The 18879-nt window shown below is 29.9% G+C and overlaps 1 protein-coding gene across 1 annotated transcript in view; it reads right to left on the bottom strand.

Annotated features, from left to right (window-relative positions):
- Positions 1–1357: 1357 nt before the first annotated feature.
- LOC142329861 (putative ATP-dependent RNA helicase pitchoune) overlaps positions 1358–18879 on the bottom strand; it is a 56370-nt gene continuing 38848 nt past the window's right edge. The window contains exons 10-14 of the mRNA XM_075374745.1: positions 18589–18749; positions 14030–14182; positions 10717–10887; positions 6960–7137; positions 1358–1469 (exon numbers count right to left, since the gene is read on the bottom strand). Coding sequence (XP_075230860.1) covers positions 1405–1469; positions 6960–7137; positions 10717–10887; positions 14030–14182; positions 18589–18749 — 728 coding nt within the window. The 3' untranslated portion in view covers positions 1358–1404. The remainder of the gene's footprint in view (positions 1470–6959; positions 7138–10716; positions 10888–14029; positions 14183–18588; positions 18750–18879) is intronic.

The raw sequence follows: 18879 nt of genomic DNA, 5'->3' as shown, positions 1-18879 counted from the left end.
CAAGCGCAATACCGGAAAACATCGCGAAAGTGCAAGAGGCTATTGTTGCAGATCGTAGACAAACAATCCTTTTCGTTAAAAAATTATTTTCCATCGAAAACTGTAATTAGAGTGTAGTGTGAATTAAACCCAATAGGTAGTGCTGTTGTTTTGCCATTTGGATTTATTTACATTCTGACTTTTATAAAGTGAAAGGTTAAATTTTGTGAAGTTCCTAATGTTCAGTTTTTTAAGGTTTTATGAAACTTTCAATTGTGTTCATTTAATCTGTATGCATACTCAAATCTACAAGAACGAAGCATTGCCGAGTCTGCAAGAATTGCGCGCTTATTGAGAATATTGTATTATATTATATTATATTATTATTTATTGAAATAACGTTATAAAGTGTAATTAAAAAATATACATGTGCAAATTTGTAAGGTGCAGTATTGAAGTAAGTATTTTACATGTTTTTTCATTAGTTTTTAATGATGTATACACGTGCATTCAATAAAAATCAACTTAACCTACAAATTTAAATTGTCAGTTCTCATTTGATTCTATGCAACTTATGAGTATTGAACAGCTCTTTGAAAAAAAATATGTTAGTTTGTAAAATAAATTATAACATTTATAAAATTAAAATATAAATTACTTATAATAATTAAAGTTTAATGTATATTTAAAAAATTGAAGTTATAATTTTTGTAGCTTATTAATTTTACAAAAAATTTCTAAAATTGTTTTTAATTTACAATTATCTAAAATTTGGTAAAATAGATATTAAAATAATGAATGAGAAAATAAATGAAGAATAAGAAAAATGAAAAATTTCTACTAAAATTTTAACTACGTTCCTTTTTTTTCAGTGCTTTAATTTTTTTTATTAACTGATTAATTAAGCTATTACATGGTTATGAAACTTCAAAATTATTAAATAAATAGAAATGTAGGAGGTACTTTTTTAGAATGATCTTAAGTGAAAATTAGGAGTAATGTGGATGAAAATTTATTAATTAAACTAATTATTAATTTATACAACGTTTCGATTTTTTAATTCAATTTTCATCAGACATATCAATATTTAACGAAAATAAATATTAACCATACTACCCATAATTAATCAATAAACCCATTACAATAATACAACAATCACAAACTGATAATAATCATACTAATAGTCATATTAATGAAATTTTGTCCACATTCCTGCTCATTTTAACTTAAGTTACTTATATTTATGTGTTGTTCATTTATTACAGAACAATGCCACATCAGGACAATGACTGTCGGGTTCGCTAGTTAATTTTATAAAAAATTGTAAATTAATGTAAACAAATTTACTGTGACAAGAGTGAAAAAAAATGACAAAGTATATTAATAAGATGATTTTATTTAACAGAAATAAAACATTTAACAACATTAATATTTTCCACCTTTTCCTGACATCCAATTTTTTTTTCGTTTTTTAGTAGATGACTGCACTTCTGTTAAAATATATTAAGGAATATATAAAATTGAAGAGAGAATGAATATTGAACAACAAACATAAATCAGTTCTACAAACTACATGGAGGGCAATAACAATCTACACAAACACAATGCATATTAATTATGTGCCACCAACGTGAGAGAAAACATAAATTATGCAAATAAGTGTGAACAAATTGTAGTCTACAGTATTCAAACTATTTAATACTTATAAATTTGTAAAGAAGATCATCAAATCTCTGGGTACTAAAATTTGTAGGACACTATCTAGAATTTGCTTTCATACAACGTAATATCAAAAACATTCAGAGTTGATGCTGTAACAAAGGTCATGTTAAGATTCTACTGATCTTAATCACTCTCAAAATAGTACTTAATACCCAGTCCAGTCCCAGCACTTCCTAGATTGTTAAAATATTCTCTCTGAAAGTTAAACTTTCTATCTGAATTTTGTTTCAGACAGAAGATAACATTTAAAGGCAAGTCCCTTGTAATATATTTTGTATGTTTGTGTAGGTTGTCTACCCACTTATGAGATATGTTGGTTACTATCACAGGAATCCTGCCCATTAACATTTCGCAGATGGCGATGTTTTATGGCTGCAGGTAGAAGACATTTTCAAAAAAAAAGTTCACACAAAAACTATTTAAAGTAACTTAAAACATGCATTCATGCATAAAAACAACATATACATTGATTGTGTTTTTGCTGATTTCTGCCACCAATCTGGTTAAGGAACACTGTTTAATTATTTTGCGAGAAAAAACTTACGTGAAAACAAAACAAGTCTCACTGAGTGCACTAGAATTTACAAACTATAGGAGATGATTTTGGTTTTCAAGTAAAAGACACTGAATAATAGAAGTAACAGTAGTAACGTTGATGGTAATATAAAACAGCAATTTTGAAGTAGTGCACTTAGGCAGGGAATAGTATAATATGGTTTTATTATAATAATAATATAAATATTTTTATTAATTTCTTTCTCAATTTTTTCTCGAAATTTTTTTTGAATTCAAACAAAGCAACCCAAAAATGAAGTTTTGGAAGAACAGTTTGTAAACAAATTACTTAAAAATGAGCGAAAAATACGAAAAAAATAATGTACGCATCTTGTTACATACTCATCTGATAACTGAAGTAAAATGGTTCCCAATCATGTTGTATCAGGAATTCCCATCTCAAAATGACTGAAAGAACATCTTCTGCCATCTCTATGAATTTATATTTAACTACGTGAAAACAAATAACAGGTCACATTCAGAATCCCATATATGGGTATCTGCCTTCCGGTGTAAGTACAGGTAGCACATACATGGGTTTTCACCCACGAAGGGTTAAGAGTAGTCCTCTGAACTTACTAAATGCACAACTCTGCTGACTTAGTTATACCAACAAGACACAGTGACATAAACAAAACATTACCCTAAAGAATCCATAATTCATTTATTTATGATTTTAATTGTTTTGTTATATCAAATCACTTCTTATAAAATCAAATGTTATATATCACTTGTGTGGTATTTTCTTCGTTTCACTGATGAACTAATATATCTTTTCATGGAATGTAGAAGTGGATATCAAATGTTTGTTCATTATTTTATTAAATCTTATAAAAATAAACTGCTAAAGTAATATATATATATATATATATATATATATATATATATATATGTATATACATACATATTATTTAAATGTTTATTATTTTTATCATCACTATTTGTTAGTGCCAAATAAATCTGGGCTTATAATCTTTTGTGATTTGTATAATAGATAAGTCTTAGAAATTTGTTTAAATGTAATTTGACAGTGTATGGCATGGTGGCTCAACTAACACAGTCACTGTTATTGTATGTATGACGCATCTGGCTAAAAACATTAAAGTAGTTAAAAAAAAAGAGGACTAACGAAGTATCATCACTTACTAGTGATGTTTGTCGGATAATGATAAGAACCATGCAAAATAGATTTTTACAGTTAAAACTAATATTTTTAAGATGGAGGCAGACTTTTTTACAACATTCTTAGATCACTCAAAAGGCCTATACTGACCAAACTGTTGCTGTGAAGAAATTGCAATATACTGATAGTTTTTATAGATTGAACAGGCATTAATTTTTATTTATTATTATTCTCACAAGCACAAGTAATGAACACAAGGAGGTTCAGGATTCGGAACCCCTAGCTAGACAGAAAAGGTTTATTTCACTTGCACTGACTGGCTACACATCCTCTGACGTGACAGGAAACTCAAGAAGCCATATAGTGTGGGGCTAAGCCACAACAGGTCTGCTAATATAAAAAAAAATTACTATTCAATATTCTATAATGTCTAATAGTAAGTCTTTTATCATTTTTAGGCAATTAATAAGCATCTTTTTCCTTATATGCATAAGTAATTTCCATTTTATATTATAGTAATAATAATATAAAAATGTTAATAACATATGTTGATAAAATACATGCTAACACATATAAGAAGCCCCACTAAATGAATCAAATTTGTCTGTAAAATAAGTTTCTTTATACTAGTAACAAATTGTTCTTTGATCAATTTGAGGAGTCTAGTGTCAATGTGACAAGACCATACCATTTAGAGCTCAACAGAGAGTAGATTCTACATATAGTCGTTTTCTATATGTATAATATTTTGAAAACAAGCCAGATAATATAAATTTATTTGTGTTTACAGGAAAGACTATTTTATTTCTAAATGATAGTTTGCTGTAGTTGTATTTTTTTTTCAGCTTCTTCATGTAAATATAGTAGATAAATTATTCTTAACATGTAATACTTCTGAGTGAAATGTTTGGGTTACAGAGCATCACATTGTTGTTAAATAGTGGTGCATGAGTAAGGACAACAGGGAACAACACGTATTAAATATGAAAAAAATATATACTTGATGATGAATTAATTGAGCTATCATCCATCATTAAGCAGATGGACCAAACCATAGCACAGTTTAATACATAAAACAAAAACTACATAAAGCAGGAAATGAGTTTGCTGTTTGGTCAATTAGGATGAAAACTTTAAACACAATTTCCTTGTTGTCAAAGTACACCAATATGCTTTAGAGTAAACAATTTGTCAAACTAAACGAATATGAAAAGCTGGAATTTTCTACTGGTTGTTTTATGTAAGATTCAAACTTATAAAACTTGCTATAAATCATCTGCCAATTTTAAAACTTTGACATGCTCATCCCCTAAACTGAACTGAAGTAATTCAAAGTAGATGCTGATATATCGTTGTACTTTGTCAGCCATCAAAATTTTTTTGACTAGAAAAATTAAACCACAAGCCAACATTTTTTTTTAAATTCAGATCAGACCCAATTCTTAATCAGAATTCTTTGACATATTACATTATAAATTATCATAAATAAGCTTCTGAATTTTCATAACATTTGAGTAGTTTTGTTGGTTGAGGTCTTCCTGTGAGGTCACCACTGTCAAACTAATTTGCTCGATCTTGAAACACACATACTACTGCACTGTAGGTGCCATGTTTAATTGCCTAATAGTGCTTTAACTAGACTAATTTAAATTATTTTCACATGTGGTTGGGCAAATCAAAATTCATTGTTAAATTTAAAATATTCTCTTTGGGATTACGTTCCGATATCACTTTCAATCAGTCACCTATGTTAGATTAGTCGTATATGCGTAAGTGTATTGCCCATTTTTTATTTCTCTGTTCTTTATTGCTGATTACATACAAACTCACAATTCTTAACTGTAACTGTATGTGAATGCATGAAGTTGATCATTATGTGAAGAAAAAATATTTGAAGAGTCTTTCAGAACTTTCTGTTCAAAGAACAGTTATTTACTTTGTCAACAATAAGCGCTCTTGATATTATTTTCAATTACTTAAACAAACATTTATGTCCAATTAAGAAATTACTCATTAAATAGATGAATATTTGCCAGGACTATGGTGTACTTTTCAGAGATACATACAAATTTTCTGTAAGGGTATTGTACAAATTTGCTGTTTTTTATGTCTTTCAAAAAATGACTGATGATGCCTGCATGCCAGTTCTGTGCATGTAGCATACTGACTCCGACACCAACTAGTTCTAGTACCAAATGGTGCATTGTGTAAGAGCTATATAGCTGTTGTAACTACTCTAATAACTACATGACTATGCTACTAAACTACTCTTATAAAGTTTTCAATAAAGTTCTTTTTTGTGATAAATTACTTATTAATTTCATTTTTCTTATATTTTTTCAAAACAAGTGCTAAGATACAATTTGGTAAAAATTCATGAACCTGCCAGAGAAAAAACCTGTCAAAGAAAAATTTGTTACGAATTCTCTCCAAGAGATTAGAAAATAACTGCTTCACTTTTTACTTAAAAGATAATAGGGTTTTATATTTCAGTGACTAAATAGAATGCAAAATTGTTGAAATAAATTTCTTGGTCCAGAAGTTTCTGCAGTGATACAAAGAGATACAGTTCTAAGCTACATCCTCTTCTAATCACTAATTCCATTTGGACTACTTTTCCTTTTAGAAAATTAAGCCATGATCCGTATGTCACGCTTTGGATAATTCAGTGAAAACCTGAATTGGGTAGGTGAACTGAATAGAACTATAAAAACCAATCAGTATATGATTGCACCATACAGATCACTTTGTAAATATTTTGTTTGAATGCTAGCACCATATTAAAGTACGTTAAGTATTTCATGAGGAATGTTGAACGAGGTAGTACTGCATTCCTTAAAAGGAATGTCATTTTGCTATAAAACACAACAATCACATGATTCCATAATAAGCTTTCACCAACAGAAAACACTATTTATACTGACAAAACGTTTTGGTAATTTGCTCTGAAATTAAAGTATATGTAAACCAAAAACTGCCAGAGGTATATTTTAAGTATTGTATCTCATGTAATTAACACATTTTTTTGATTTTATTTTATGCACTAATTTTTTATAAGGTAAAAATGGCAAATACAATGTTTATCATTAAAAAAATTTTAAACTGTTTTAATCTAAGGAAATGGAGGATTTCGGCTGAATTAAAATAATTATTTTCTTTTTCATAAAACACTTGGAAAAATTTATATTTTCTTAATTTATTTAAGAAAATAAAAAATTAAAATTAAGAAAAACAAAAAAGATTTGTTTTTTTTAACAAATATATATAATTCCTTAGGTTACGGATAAATGGTTATGGATAAAAAAAAAAAATATATGTAGTTATTAACTCTTAAGTCAAGCAAAGCTTCACAATCCACATAAACAACATTTTTCTGACATGTATATTCATTTTTCATTATTTTAAAATTGTTATTATAAGTGTAATTTTTTACTTATGACGTGTCTATTTAACTCTTGTAATAGGACTGTTTCATATTTTAAAGTTTATTTTGCTAATACTAAAATTTAATAAAATAGTATCAATACTACAAAAGTTTTTAGTGTATAATAAAGAAATAAAAATAAGTCTTAAAGGATACTTAAATCAACAGCAGGTGGAACAGTTAATCCAAACGATTTAGCAACTTTAGCCAAATCAATATTATCAATATCAAAAATAGTTTTCAAATGATGGCTGTCATATGATCTTATATAACCCTTAAAAGCTTCTTTAGCACCCATATTCAAATAGTAGTTGGTAGACACCAATTTCTCCAACTGTAACAAAACAATAAAAAAAAAATCAGTTTTAAAAATGTAATCTCATCTTTTCTGTTTTACTTTTTTTATGTTATATAATATTTGAAATCAATTTAATATAATATATTTACATGAAAGATAAAAAAACAAGATTTAAGAATACTTCATTCTTAAAAAAGATTAGCACTTTATTTGATATATATTATTAAAAAGATACTGAAACATTTTTACAGCTGTTAAGTTGATTTAAAACAGAACACAATATATTAACAAATATTTTCTGACCTCAAATTGAAACTATTCTTCATATACATTACCCTTGTTTTTAATGTTTGTTTTGTTTTTCATTACACCATTGCATTAACTTCCATCATTCTTAGACATTTTGCTGTGGCTGCCAGAATATTCTTTAAACTATCCCTACTCTTCTTACCTAAGTTTATCCATGAGAATACTGTACCTGATTAGGCTCTGATAAGCTTTTTTAACTTCCCTCTTTCACTTTAACTGCATTTCATGTTTTTCTGCTCCCTTTCTGTTTACATTTTGCACTATTAGGTGCAATATCAACAAATGATTATAATTACCAATGGATTCTGATTGTATCACATTCTGAAATCTACTTCTTTTTTTATGATTAAAGAGCATGTAATCAACCAGTCATCAACTTTTTAACCAATCATTGCTGTACTATTATATTATGACTATTATCTTTTTCTAAATTAGTTTCTAGGAAATAGCTTAATCCTCTAGCAGAAATCCAACAACTTATCCTACTAATTTCTGCTGTCTAATCCTGCCCTACCAAGCTTTATTAGGAATAAAGAAATGAGACTGCTAATGTGATGCATGATATAGCAACACTGTGGGCTCACCCTTAACATGACTTTCATAAAAAATCTCATGAACCTTCAGTACAAGTTTAAATATGCAAGTGTTACTGGTTATTATTAGTGTGTTTATGAAGTGGTTTTGTTCTGTTTTATCACAGAAATGGAAGACTGCAATTTTGGCCAAGCTTTCAGTCAGAAGTGGGGAAAAGCTACTCAAACTTTTCAAAAAATCACAAAGGTCAATGGGGAACATGTTTATCAAGGTCAGATGTGTTCAAGTGCAACAAGGAATTTTTAGACGGCTGCAAATACATTAAAGACAAAACCCTGAAAGACCTTCAACTTTCGATAACTAATGACAATGTAGAAAAAGTGTGAGTTCTCATCCAGACAGACAAATTGACAGAAAGAAAAATTAAATTTGTACCATATTATGGGCTATCAAATTTTAACAAAGGATGTGGCTATGAGGAAAGTGTTTGCAAAGATGGTTACAAAAAACCTCTTAATTTAATAGGACAATTGGAAGTCATATCTTGATATGGAATGCAAATTAAGTAACAGGAATTTATTCAACATAATTACTGGTGACAAATCATGTATTTTTTTAATATAATCCTTTATAGATGTGTGTTTGCATTGTTTTATATGACTTGCATAATTGGAAATAATACGTACTAGAAAATCAAATGTAATTTATTATGTTCTTTATATCTTGTAAAACATTTTCTGTTTGTCATAGTGTGTGTGATACTGCATTTTTATATATTGATTAATAATTTTCAAAGCTTTTTTAAATTTTTATTTTGTAAGCAGTTACCTTTTTGTAAGTTAGTGTTAAACATTTATTAAATTTTATATCATTATGTAAGATATTAATTGTAGAGCAAAGTACAATTAATTTACTACATGATCATAATACTTAGATCTACTAAGTTCAAGAAATCTGAAGAAAATGCTATCACACTTAAACTGACTGATGGATACTATATAATTTTGAATTATGTATTATCCAGATACGCATGGGTAATGAGTACAAATAAATTTTTTGTATAGCATAAAGAAGCCAAATTAGTAAACATTTCAAGATGATAATTATGTTAGTATAGAGGGTTGTTTTTGTTTGGTTGTCCAAGGTAAGCACAGGAATACAAAACTGGTTTTAAAAAAATCTCTTCATTTCAGAAATACCTGGTAATCGTTTCCGCAATAACAGGTATCTCATTTTTTGTGTTCAGGAAAAAATATTATGTTTGGAATTCTGAATCATTCTTATTCAAAACATGTTCTACTTTCAGAAAAAACTAAGTAGCTAAATCTTATCATAAAAATTCAAGCCCACAAATATCATCAACAAACAAAATTGAAATACTGTGACATTTCAATCAAGCTTTTTAAAAAATAATTCAGGGAGACAATAAAACATTCAGCAGTGTCTTAGTTAAGAGTGCTCTGGCATTTCCAATCACCTTTAAAAATACTAAGAATTGAAATAATGTGATATGTCTTATTTTCAGGGACAAGTAAATATTTTAATGTAACAGAGGTTTAAGCTACCTCAAACCTCTTTTACGTTAACAATAAAAGTTAAATATCTGTAAACTTTAAAGATTTACTAAAAATCTTCCTTACAAGTATGATATTCAAACCACTCTTTTTTAAGATGTATTTTACCTAATGTAAAATTAAACCCTCAACTGTATGAAAGAAGTCATCTTTCATTTCAGAGCTCTAGCCTCCAAAATCTATCAAAATAAAAATGTGTTACTTAAATGGTTCTTTTTACAAGCATCTTGATTTTGGGGTAAAAATCTCAGTAACATGTAGTTTGGGCTTCCTTGTGCACCACAAACTCCATATCCCTGAGCTCCATTAAATTAACAACAACTGAAATATTGTCATATTTGACCAAAATCTATCCAATTTTAAGCATAAACAAAAACAAATTGGTATTAAAAAGTTTATAACTGTTTGTTCACCAAGCTTATAGTTTGCTCCCTTAGCCTCTCTTAATTAACAAAATGCCAATTATTTTGACATTTTGAGCTATTCTTAAAAACTTCCTTTGTTTGCTTCTAAAACCTGTAGAGAACTCATTAGTCTTGTACACCCATGCATCCATCTAGTCCTTGCTACAGAAAATCCTATATACCTCTCTCCAATTAACAGAAATAGAATTATTATATCTGCGCCATTATTTAAAAACAGTTCTATCCTCAAAGACTACTAATGGTATTAAAAAAATTCTGGATCCTCAGTGCCTCTGTCTCCCCTTTAATTAAGATAAGTTAGATTTTTTAACTCTTTGAACCATTCTTTTTCAATGAGTGTTTTGCATTTGAGGCAGTAAAAACTACCAACCTAGACCTCTTCATCAACAAAAATTAAAATACTGTGATCGTTAAAGTTTAAAAACACTTACCACCTTCATTGACAGTAAAAAACTGAATGGTGTCAAAGATATTTGAGACCCTTATTATTTAGAATGGAATTTTTTTTTATTTTAGTGCCTCAAAATTCATTTTAAAAAAACTGCAAATGAAAAAAATATGAGAGGACATAAAATTGTAACAATTTTTTATTTTCCCCAGGGAATCACTTTAATTTTATTAATGTATTTTGCATTTCATTTGTCTTATATATTTTTTTTGTGAAAAAAATATATTATTAATCTGTGGTATTATTTTATAATAATAAAACCATGCTCAGTCAAATATGTAAAATTTAGTAAAATCATATTTGGAATATATTCAGAGGAACTTACCTGTAATTGAATATCTGCTATTTTACTCCAAGAAAACTCAAATTCATTTACACTAACTTTTGCTTGCTTCAGATACCTTAGGAAACCAAGTTCTTCTGGACGAAGCATGAGAAGAGCACTACCGCTAGCACCTTCACCTCTTGCTGTTCTTCCCACTCTGTGGATATATTCCTAAAACAGAAGTTATAAAATTTATAACACAACTGATTATAACAATGAGGGATCTTCAAGCGTTGTACAGAAATAAATATGAATTTATACAACTTACATAAATAGTAACAAATAGTCAAAAGGTGTACAAAATACAAATTTCATTAGTATTAATTCACAGAATTTTGAATGGATCAGTCATCTTTTGCTACACCATAAATGCATATGTATAAAACTAAATAATTAAATGTACGCAATAGGTAGAAAAAAATTAATGCTATTTACAAATAGCAGTAAAAAAAAAAATCAATGAATAAATTAATCAAAACAAACAGCTCATCAATAAATATCACACAATGAAAAATCAGAAACTAAAATTAAGTAGTAAGATAAAACGCAACAGAATGGAACTGGTTGATCCAGGCTTATTTAAATTGTTTCAAATCCTCATGTTCTAAAATGGCTCTTAATCACACACTGCTGCTGTGCCCATATATATGTACATGGGTTTCACACTGTACCATGTTAACAATACAACAGTGCTATACAGGATATTTCTGTTTTCAGTGATCCTGGTGAAGTCCAGCAAGTTTGGAGTTCATTTTCATTACTCTGGTATATGATGTATTTTGTCTTGTATTTTGGACTTGAGTGCTCAGTGATATAGAATAGTTGGGCCGAAGGTGCAACCATATCAGAGAGGTATTTGATGAGAGAGACTAAGGAATGATTCCTGAAAAAAGGCAACAGCTCTTTGAGTAGTTGTTAGGGTGTATGTCAGGAGGAATAAACGGCCATATTAACATCACTCAATCTTCTGAGTACTGCGCAGCTGAAAGCAATGAAAAACTAAAGCTGTTTTTTTCCCAGAAAATGTAGCTCTCTGCATTTCCATGTAACAAAGATGGAGGTGTCTTCCTTGGTAAAATATTCCAGAGGTAAACTATTCCCCCGTCTGAATCTCCAGGTGGGAACTACTAAGGAGGGGTCACCAGAAAATTAAAAACTAACATTCTACGAGTCAGAGCATGTAATGTTAAAAGTCTAAAAAAGGTTGGTAGGTTAGAAAACTAACAGAGGGAAATGGATAGGTTAAATGTAGATGCGGTAGGAATTAGCAAGGTTTGGTGGGAAGAAGAAAATGACTTTTGACCAGGTGATTTTAGAGTAATTAACTCAGCTTCAAATAATGGGCAGGAAGGAATAGGTTTCATAATGAACAAGAAGAAAGGGAAGAGAGTAGACTATTTCAAAATGTATAGCAATAGAATCATTGTAATATGGATAAAATTAAAACTTAAGCAAACAATGATTGTTAATGTCTACATGCCTACAAGTGCCCATGATGATGAAGAGGTAAAGGGTGTATATGAAGAAACTGATGAAGCAATTAAACACTTAAAAGGAGATGAAAATTTAATAATAGTTGGAGATTGGAATGCAAGCATTGGAAAAGGCAAGGAAGAAAATATTGTGGGTGAATATGGGCTGGGCAAAAGGAATGAAAGGGGGACCGACTCATTGAGTTTTGCACGAAGTATAATTTATTAACTCCCAACACCCAGTTTAAAAATCATAATAGAAGAATATACACATTGAAAATGGCAGGTGATAGTCCAATGTATGAGATTTAGAAATCTGATAACTTGTGCAACAAAGATTTAGAAATCAAACCGTCAATTGCAGAGCTTATTCTGGAGCAGACATTAATAGCGACCATAATTTAGTGATAATAAAATGTAGATTGGGGTTTAAAAACCTGAAGGAAATGTGTCAAATGAATCAGTAGATTTACAGAACTTGAGGAAGAGGTAAAGGAGATTTTTGAGGAGAAAATTGTAAGAGGTCTGAGTAAAAGGATAAGGCAGAAGATATAGAAGATGAATGGGAGAATGTTAAAAAGGAAATTCTTAAATCAGCAAAAGTGAACTTAGGTGGAAGAAAGAGAACTGGTAGAAAACCTTGGATATCAAAGGATATATTGGACCTGATGGATGAACATAGAAAGTATAAGAATGCTAGTGATGAAGAAGGTAAAAGGAACTATCAACAATTAAGAAATACTATAAACAGGAAGTGCAAATTAGTGAAAAATGTTCAAAAGTGGAAAGAGAAATGATCATTGGTAAAATAGATGGAGCACACAGGAAAGTTAAGGAGAATTTTGTGGTACAAACATCAAAATCTAATAATGTGTTAAACAAAGATGGTACACCGATTTATAATATGAAAGCAAAGGTTGATAGGTGGGTGAAATATATTGAAGAGTTATACGGAGGAAATGAATTAGAAACTGGTGTTACAAAGGAAGAAGAAGAGGTCGAAGAGGATGAAAAGGGAGATATAATACTGAGATCTGAATTTAAGAGAGCATTAAAAGATTTGAATGGCAGGAAGGCTCTAGGAATAGTCAGGATACCGGTAGAATTACAGCACAGTGCAGGTGAGGAAGCAATAGGTAGATTATACAAACTGGTGTGTAATATTTACAAAAAAGGGGAAGTTCCGTCAGACTTCAAAAACAGTGTTACTGTCATGATTCCAAAGCAAGCAGGAGCATATAAATGTGAAGAATATAAAACAATTAGCTTAATTACTCATGCATCAAAAATCTTAACTAGAATTCTGTACAGAAGAATTAAGACTTCACTTAGTAGCACTACCGCATCTAAATGGGATGTTCTAATTCAATTTTAAACACTTCTATAGGAAAAAAGTAAATAAAATTAATATGTTTTTATTATAAATGAATTCAAAGAAAACATGTGATTTTTAATGGCAGGATCTCAAGCTCTGAACATGAACACATTATTAAAAAAAAAAAATTTTTTTTGCAAAATCTATCATAAGATTATTTTTGTTCAGTAACAATTACTTAAAAAATTTCAGTATCTATTTCTTAAAAAGAGGTTTTAGTAATTTGGTATAAATCTGTATTAAATTTTTAACAGATTATCTATATAAAGCTTATTTACTAAGATTAACTTTTTTAACAGCAATTTGTTTTTAAGTAAGTTCCACGGGAATGAGCGAGCATAACTTAATTGAAGTTTCTAACATATGTTCTTGAACTACAATGTTATTTTTTTTTCACTTCTGAAACTGGTAAAAGATTTCTCACTTACACACTATAAATATTTCTAATGTTTCTATCAAGATTTACCTTAGGATCATCAGGCGGATCATACTGCACAATCCAATCTACTGCAGGAATATCAAGACCTCTAGCGGCAACATCTGTGCATAATAAAATACCTGTTTCAGCATTGCAGAACTGGAAAAATGTTGTTGTACGTTTTGCTTGCTTTTGTTTACCCTGTTTGAAAAAATAAATAAAAATTTTAAAAAAACCCGCAATTGAAATAATATTTCTTTCCTTTTTGATCAAAATAATTAATTAAAATATGAAATTCTTTTAAGCAGAACAGACATAATTAGTTAAGAGACATCATAGTGAAACATATCTCTTACCTTTTGGATAGAGGGTTGATTCAAGTGTATACCTCAGTGGTTGTTATCTTAATTTTATATAGTTGTCCTTTGAAGTTTTTTTTTTTGCTTGCATGCCATAGACTTTTTTTTCATGAAATAAATGTTTTAAGGAAGAAATAAATTGATAGTGTGCAGTAATAATAACCAAATATAAATCTTCCCTCTATATGAGGATATAAGAAATAAGATATACTTATATTAACTAAATGTTAGTTAATATACAAGGGTAAGTCAATTATTATCTACAATATAGTTATAAATTTTATTGCAATACAAATAGGAAACTTGTAATAGGAAACATGTACATCATTTTTCAACATAGTCCCCTTACATTTCAACGCACTTGGTCCATCGTTGCACAAGCTTCATGATGCCCTCATAAAAGAAGGTTTTCGGTTGAGCTGCGAGCCAGGAATGCACTGCTTCTTTCACTGTTTCGTCTAAGGTAAATTGACGGCCCCTTAATGCCTCTTTGAGTGGACCAAACAAGTGGTAGTCAGAAGGGGCAAGATCAGGACTATACCGAGGATGAGCCAGTACTTCAAAGTTAGGTTTCTGGAGTGGTTCAGCAGTATGAACATGGGCATTGTTGTGCAACAACACAACACCTTTCGACAGCAGTCCTCGGCGCTTGCTTCAAATTGCAGGCTTCAGCTTGGCAGTAAGCATCTCACTGTAACGCGCACTGTTTACTGTCGTGTCCCTTTCCTCATAATATTCCAGTAGTGGAACTTGTGAGTCCCAAAACACCGTAAGCATCAGTTTTCCTGCGGATAGCTGGGTCTTGAACTTTTTTTTTGCAGGGTGAATTTGGATGTTTCCATTCCATACATACTCTGCCATTTACTCTCCAGTTCGTAATGATGGATCCATGTTTCGTCACCAGTGATGATTCTGTCTAAGAAGATGTCCCGTTCATTACTATAGCGATCCAAATGTTATTGGCAGATGTCCAAGCGTGTTTGTTTATGCAACTATGAGTTGTTTTGGGACCCATCTTACACAGACTTTATGAAATCCAAGTCTGTTGTGAATGATTTCGTAGTCAAAATCATTCATGACTAATTTCCAGACGATATGCTACTTCATCAACAGGTACTCGTCTGTCTAAGAAAACCATGTCACATGCATGCTCAATGTTTTCCTCATTTGTGGTGGTAAACGGTCGTCCGGCTCCTTCGTCGTGCGTAACACTTGTGCAACCATTTTTGAATTTTTCAATCCATTTGTAGACACTCCATTGCGGCAACACACTATTCCCGTACTGTACCGAAAGTCTTCGATGAATTTTGGCCCCTGATACACCTTCCGACCACAAAAAACAGATCACTGAATATTGCTCTTCTTTGGTGCAAACAGAAAGCGGAGCAGCCACGGTTAAAAGCAGGGCAGCGATAATGGAACTAACCTAGCAACATCAAATCAGCATAGGCATAACAACAATTAATCAACGCATGCGTCATCAACACAACACGACAGTACTACCAACATAAACAAAAATATAACTAAATTGCAGATAATAATTGACTTACCCTCGTATGTTAGTTAAGTATAGGTTGGGGATATTACACAACCTTAGTTCAGCTTTTTAAATGTGAAAATTCTGGATAGTCAAATTTATTAGGTTCTGATTGTATTCATCATATTTCAAAATTATCAACAATGTTACGTATATAAAAAAAAAGGGTTTTTTAGGTCCAACAGCTGAGCTGTAATAACGTATTATAAACTTTGGAACAGTGAATAATACGGAACATAGTAAAATCTGTGTTTTAACATTTTTATTACCGCTGAAAATTACGATAGTTAAACATTCAATATGTATTTCTACGAAGTTTCAACAAAAAAAAGGTAATTGGTAAAGCAACAATAATATTGGCTGACATAGTAAAAATTAATTTTTATATCATACATGGCACATGTTCCAGCTATACATCAAATCTTTAAATAGCAAATCATTTGTGGAAGGCAATGGTAATATAGTAGTGCATAGTTGTATACTGTAATACCTATAATACTGCAGATGGATGTGCAAAATGAAGGAAGTATATTGTGATTATAGGGTCTTTATATTAATAGGGGTACTAATCTAAACTACATTTGAAAAATCAGTTAAAATTCGATGTTATGAAAAGATATAACAATAAATGAAACTATTATTAGCACAGCAGTTGTAATAGCACTTAGAATGACAAAATTTATCTATTTAAAATACTATACTGTATTAAATTTCATAAAGTATTATTTCTTTTCATGATATAAAATTTTACCTAGCGATAAAACTTTATTTTAAATCAGTATCCTAACTAAAATGAATATGTAATAACACGAATCAAGAATACGTTTACATATTAATTGATTGATTCATCTTGTTTTGAAATAGAGATCTGATCAATCAAAATGAAAACAATTTCAACTGCTGTTGAGCTAATAGGCAATTAAAAGTATTAATGATTTCCACTACCTAAGGAAATTAAATACAAAATAAAAGGATAAATTTTGATGAAGACAACATGTTCAGAATATTTGCAAGAATATTAAGTCCATGTACAAACAAAATTGCAAAAAAATAAAATAAAAATTTTTTATTAGAAATTCTATTTTTTTATTTAATTTTCTTTTTGTTGAAAACACAGGATCACATCTTTTATCCTAAATAATACTAAAGCTTTATCGAACAATATAAAGCAAAGCGTATGGGTGAACTCCTGTTATTGTTAGATCTATATAGAAGAGATGGATATTTTTATGAAAATTGTGAAAGACAATGAAAAAATTGGGTTTCCTATGCTACATTGGAAAGAAAACTGATATGACATCACTCTCCAAATTCAAGCAGTTTACATAGAAGTTCTGAACTCAGAAAGTTATGGTGATGGTCTTCTGGGACAATTGCTTTATGTGGTTTTTCCGCTACTTATTAAGTTTATGGCAGAGACACTATAAATGCTATTCTAATGAATCACTAAAGTGATTATGGCAATTCAGTATCGTAAGACAGGCCTACCACTGGTAGGCCTGGTATCGTAAGTCTGCCACTGAGATCATTTTCAGTAACATTCAGACCATATTGTGAGCAAAACATAAATTCTTGAATGTTTCAAATGGCAAGTTTTTGATAGTCTGGACTAGAACCAAAGTGATCTGGTTTTTCATGAAAGTGAAGAAATTGTGGCTTTGCAATCAATTCTGATCAGGCAGTCCTGTGAGTTGATTTTCCCCTTCCTCACTCCTCCCATTTTTTTACCCTTTATTCCTTCTTTGTTCCACCTTTGTTCCAACTGTGGCACTTGCTAGAATTTTCTGGAGTCAGCAGCCTACTTAATTGGAGTTTAATACAATTGTAAAACTGGCCAAGGATTTTGTTTCTTATTTGGGAAAAAAAGCCCAACTATGGTTGAAGGGCTTATTGTATAAAGTCAGACCACTCAAACTGCACTAATCAATAAACTGTTTCGTGATGGGCAAAGAAATGAAGAAAGCAATTTTTTATTTTTGCATAGTAAATTGTTATAAAATTTTTGAAGATTGCTTTGAATTATAAAAAAGTAGCTACTAATTTTAATTATGATCCTTAAATTATGTTTTCTGTTCAATCAAGTTTTGGTTAATGAATCATAAGTTCTTTTGTAGCTGTTAAACATGAAAGGTATAGCTGTTAAAGTTACAAGATAAATAAAATGAAATTGAAAATGCTAGTACAAGTTGGTTAACGCTGCTTATAATGCTCAATCATTAACAAAAGCAATAGGAAATTTTTTCTCTCAATTTGATCAATAAGAGAACTATGAATGTTAAGTGATAAACGTAATTATAATTCAGTGCTACACCTTAGCTATTGTATATGATCTGATTTCCTTTTTTTAACTAGTAGAGTTAATTTTAGTAATATAACTGTTTTAAAATATATAAAAAATAGTGGGGTCAGGATAGAAACACTATCACTAAACACGCTTCTAAAAAATAACACTAAAAGTAAACAATCTTTTCACTAAGACGCACTTAAGCATTTTAAAAGTCAGTATAAAAAAGATCAATGGCCACTACCATGTATCACGAACTTTAAGAATTTTTTATTTAAAGAAACAGCAAGCGTAAAATTACCAGGAATATTTCTACAGAAAAATGCAATTTTCAACATCATAATTATTTGTTTAACAACTGAAACTACATCACCTGTTGGAATGATTATAAATACATGAAAAAAATAAGAATCAACTATTGCCTTACATGTATACACATAACTGGTAGATCAATATAGTTGAGCAGTTCATAATAAAATTTTACAGCCATGCAAGAGCTAAAGAATACCATAGCCTTCTTCTTACGAATTTTCTTGAGAAATGTAAACAAAAGAAGAAATCTTTTTTCAGATGGTATGATTACATAACCTGTTAAAAAAGCAAATAAAGCAGTACAATAAATGGAGTTACATCATAAATTATTATAAACAAATTACAACAAGCTGATTAAACAGTCATGCGGAACAAACTAGTACTATAATGAAAGATGAACTGATAA

Source organism: Lycorma delicatula, chromosome 1, assembly GCF_047948215.1.
Source record: "Lycorma delicatula isolate Av1 chromosome 1, ASM4794821v1, whole genome shotgun sequence".
Lineage (NCBI taxonomy): Eukaryota > Metazoa > Arthropoda > Insecta > Hemiptera > Fulgoridae > Lycorma > Lycorma delicatula.
Note: the sequence above shows the minus strand (reverse complement) of the source record. Positions and strands in the feature narration are given on the sequence as shown.